The 3,942-nt window shown below is 42.8% G+C and overlaps 1 protein-coding gene and 1 non-coding gene across 2 annotated transcripts; both read left to right on the forward strand.

Annotated features, from left to right (window-relative positions):
- The first annotated feature begins 426 nt into the window (after positions 1-426).
- Trnaa-ggc (transfer RNA alanine (anticodon GGC)) lies at positions 427-499 on the forward strand. Its single transcript has one exon. It is a non-coding gene; the product is annotated as a tRNA-Ala (tRNA).
- A 1,219-nt stretch (positions 500-1,718) lies between these two features.
- On the forward strand, positions 1,719-3,019 carry LOC135395972 (uncharacterized). The gene is made up of 4 exons (XM_064627052.1): positions 1,719-1,755; positions 1,828-1,970; positions 2,734-2,881; positions 2,965-3,019. The coding sequence occupies exons 1-4, from the start codon at positions 1,745-1,747 to the stop codon at positions 2,981-2,983; spliced, it is 321 nt and encodes a 106-aa protein (XP_064483122.1). The 5' UTR covers positions 1,719-1,744; the 3' UTR covers positions 2,984-3,019.
- Positions 3,020-3,942: the final 923 nt, after the last annotated feature.

A 3,942-nucleotide genomic window follows, 5' to 3' on the forward strand; every position in this document is an offset into this window, starting at 1 on the left:
AAATGTAAGAGTGAAAGGAGGGTGAGTGAGAGTGAGTGGCTGGTTTGTCGTCCCTTCAGATGACGCACCCCGAAAGTCGCTGGAGAGGCGTGTTAGCTTAGCTCAATTGGTAGAGCCCTGGACCGGCAATCCAGAAGATGTGGGTTCGATCCCTACAGCTGGCTAACCTTTTCAGTGACTTTCATCTTTCATCGTTGATTTCTTAGGCAATTTGAGGCTTTGTGTGTATCTGTCCCCTCTATGTTGTTCCAGCCTCAGAACATCAGTTTATCTCTTGTTCAACAGGTGCCGCTTGCGTCGATTTCCGTCGTATGAATGTGTGTATGAGTGAGCAAAAATGTAAGAGTGAAAGGAGGGTGAGTGAGAGTGAGTGGCTGGTTTGTCGTCCCTTCAGATGACGCACCCCGAAAGTCGCTGGAGAGGCGTGTTAGCTTAGCTCAATTGGTAGAGCCCTGGACTGGCAATCCAGAAGATGTGGGTTCGATCCCTACAGCTGGCTAACCTTTTCAGTGACTTTCATCTTTCATCGTTGATTTCTTAGGCAATTTGAGGCTTTGTGTGTATCTGTCCCCTCTATGTTGTTCCAGCCTCAGAACATCAGTTTATCTCTTGTTCAACAGGTGCCGCTTGCGTCGATTTCCGTCGTATGAATGTGTGTATGAGTGAGCAAAAATGTAAGAGTGAAAGGAGGGTGAGTGAGAGTGAGTGGCTGGTTTGTCGTCCCTTCAGATGACGCACCCCGAAAGTCGCTGGAGAGGCGTGTTAGCTTAGCTCAATTGGTAGAGCCCTGGACCGGCAATCCAGAAGATGTGGGTTCGATCCCTACAGCTGGCTAACCTTTTCAGTGACTTTCATCTTTCATCGTTGATTTCTTAGGCAATTTGAGGCTTTGTGTGTATCTGTCCCCTCTATGTTGTTCCAGCCTCAGAACATCAGTTTATCTCTTGACCAATTTCAAGAGTGTGCCTGTTTATGAATGCATTCTTTTAAATTATATACAGTGCTTATTAGCACTGCTGACACAATCACGTGAGGTAGGTTTTTTGAGTGGAAGCTGAAGTTAATTTCCGCGTTGTATCAAAATTTAAGCTACACCATTTTTATGCGTGTGTAGGAAAGGAGCCTTATTGGACTGTTCATCCCATTGACACACATGGATTTTTCATTGCTTGCCCTCCTGTAGAGGGCCCAATAAATAGCACTATGGTCCTAAATTTTCTTTGGCAGGCATGTACTAGTACGTAGACATAGCAACAAAAATACTAAAGAGTGGACAAGTTGATTTATCCCTGTCTTACACCCACGAGTTCTGTCGTTTGCTATGTCGTGGTTGCATCTCCAAGCATCGAGCTTATAGGTAATTTTACATAATAAGTGGTCGAGCTGGTGGATGAACTCCAATGTCAGGAAGCCTGACCAGCCAGTGACAAGGGAAAGCAAGCACAACACAAGTGGCTTGTTGTGTCTGTTTTTTTTTTGTTTTTTTTTCTGTTGTCGGTCGCTCACGCTTTCTCAAGATGGAGTAGTAGTTTTGTTAACTTTGTTGACAGAGCTAGAATTAAGCTTATCATTTACAATTACAGATAGTGAGACGTACGCAAAGGTCAAGGACATCTTGACAGCACCCGCACTGCTCAGGGATGTCCCTATCCTTTCTACAAAACAACAGACATATGGCCTGGAGTCATACCACAGTGTCCTGAACCACTTCGTTCCGAAATCCTATTTGTTTTCTGACGAGGGGATGGTGGCCAGGTATTAAACCTTCATAAAATCATGTCACACATACAGAACTTGTACCATCTACATTACAAAACTGGGTTTTAGGACACAGTTGGCAATACTCCATTACAACGAGAATGCTGACCGTGTGCAAGTGGAAAGAGAGGGCTCCAAGCAGTTCCGACTGAAGCCATCCAAGCTGAAAAAGACGTGGGTGGCCGTACCCCTCAAAGAAAATGCTACCTATGGTATATTTTCACCACTGCGTGCATCATGTTCTGTGTCAATACATGGATGTAGTTATTGTGGCTAGTTTGAAGATAGCACTAGTTATAGAGTGTTTTATCCTTTGCAGAATTTTTTTATTGAAAAGCTATGAGAGCAGCATATATAGATCTCATTTTTGCCTGATTACTTTAAAAAATTTAATTAGGTGATTCAGAGACAAAAGCAAGCGGAATGAGGGTATCCTTGTTTAGAGCTATTTCAGGTCTAACAAATCCTAAAATACACATGTGCCTTAAAATATCCATCCTTGAATATTGATATGAAAATGAGCTGAAACCACGCTGGCGGGGAATGCAGGAAGCACAGCGCTCACTTCATGCAAAAGCTCAACATAATTTGAAGTAATGGAAATCATCAGAGTAGGTGCTGATCTACTGGCTAAATAAACCACTTCTGTTGCCGTAGATGGCTTTTGAGGAGCACTTTTTCAGTCTCTCATCATCTGCATACCAAAATTCAGCAATAGATATTTCACGGCATGCTTTTAAGGATTTTTAAAAGATAGAATGGCTTTCAATGTGGATTTTCTCCTGTTCTGCTTGCTTTTGCTCAAAGGTCACACATACCCCCTTCCAAATGATGTCCGCCTTGCAGTATCACTCAATTGAAAAAGTGATGTCTGTGCTGCTCCCATAGCTTTTTCATAAAAACACCCAGTATTAAGCATAGTCCTTCAAGTTCACCTAACACATTCATTGTCAACCTATGCTTATCCATCAACAGATTATGCGGCAACACTGATTGCAGAGGTTCTGACTCGCATTCAAGAACACCAAACGCAGTCAGCAGCTGCAGAAACTCGGCCAGCTCGTTCAGCAACATATGGCGAGAAGCCAACTCTTAGGCAAGCTGTGGAACAACACCAAACACGGTACGCAAAATATTGGTTCTACCAAGTTGCACCCACCCTGCTTGCTCCTGATGACTTAACTCTATTCTGGATTTTACATGTAGGTTCCAGAAGGGAAAGTAGGCCATGTCCACACCGGCTGAGGACCACGGACAGCTGGTCATCTTGACATATGACACCACAAACGGCCCTTTTCAGGGCCAACCAATGCTTTACGCAAAGACAAGCGTTGCTTGTAGATCAACCCACCTCATATGACATTGCATATTAATTCTCAAACCCATTTTGATAACTGCATAACTAAAATCATTAAAGGGACTATCGCATCCATGTGTGTACGTTAGTCGTCGCTTAACAGTTAACTTGGCCAAAATTCTCTTCCATAAACAGCTGAAGACAAATTTGTCACTCTCAGCCGCTATCAGCCTTGTGTGTGTGACGTTTGCTCCAATACTCTAATATCCGTCATCCGCTCTTGCCCACATGATTGTCAGTGAGCAACGTAGAAAAAAATGTCACTGCAGTGGCACAATCAATTGGGACGGATGCGGCAGCCCCTTTAAGCAGTACCTGTTGTACGAAACGAAGTCTTATGGATATGCTGAATTGCAAAACTATATTTTATTATAACCAAGTTAACATTTTTGTTTCATTCCAGCACATGGGCAGTTCCGAGAAGACAGCAGCCTGGAATCTACTGAAATTGCAAACAACAGTATCATCACCATCTGTGCATGGATATTAAATACCACTGTAGCATTTTGTTGTGCAAAGGAAATATTAAAACGAAAAACACGAAAGAATTTATATTCGTGCTATCCGGGAGGTTTTTCGGTATGTGTGGTGCATGTACTGCTTTCGACACAGCAGCTTGTGGCTCTTGATTTTCATCACATTTGAAAAAAGGTACATGATCTTTTTATGAGCATTAGCTTAATGAGTTAGATGTCTCAAAAAAAGGAAGTGAGGTATGTGGCTTTGAAGCCTTACAGTGTGATAAATGTACAGGAATGTACACTCATGCCAATAATATCAGGTCGACACCCTCTAGCTTACCTACTCCTTTTATGTTCACTGAAGTA

The sequence above is a fragment of the Ornithodoros turicata genome, chromosome 5 (genome assembly GCF_037126465.1).
Source record: "Ornithodoros turicata isolate Travis chromosome 5, ASM3712646v1, whole genome shotgun sequence".
Classification (NCBI taxonomy): Eukaryota; Metazoa; Arthropoda; class Arachnida; order Ixodida; family Argasidae; genus Ornithodoros; species Ornithodoros turicata.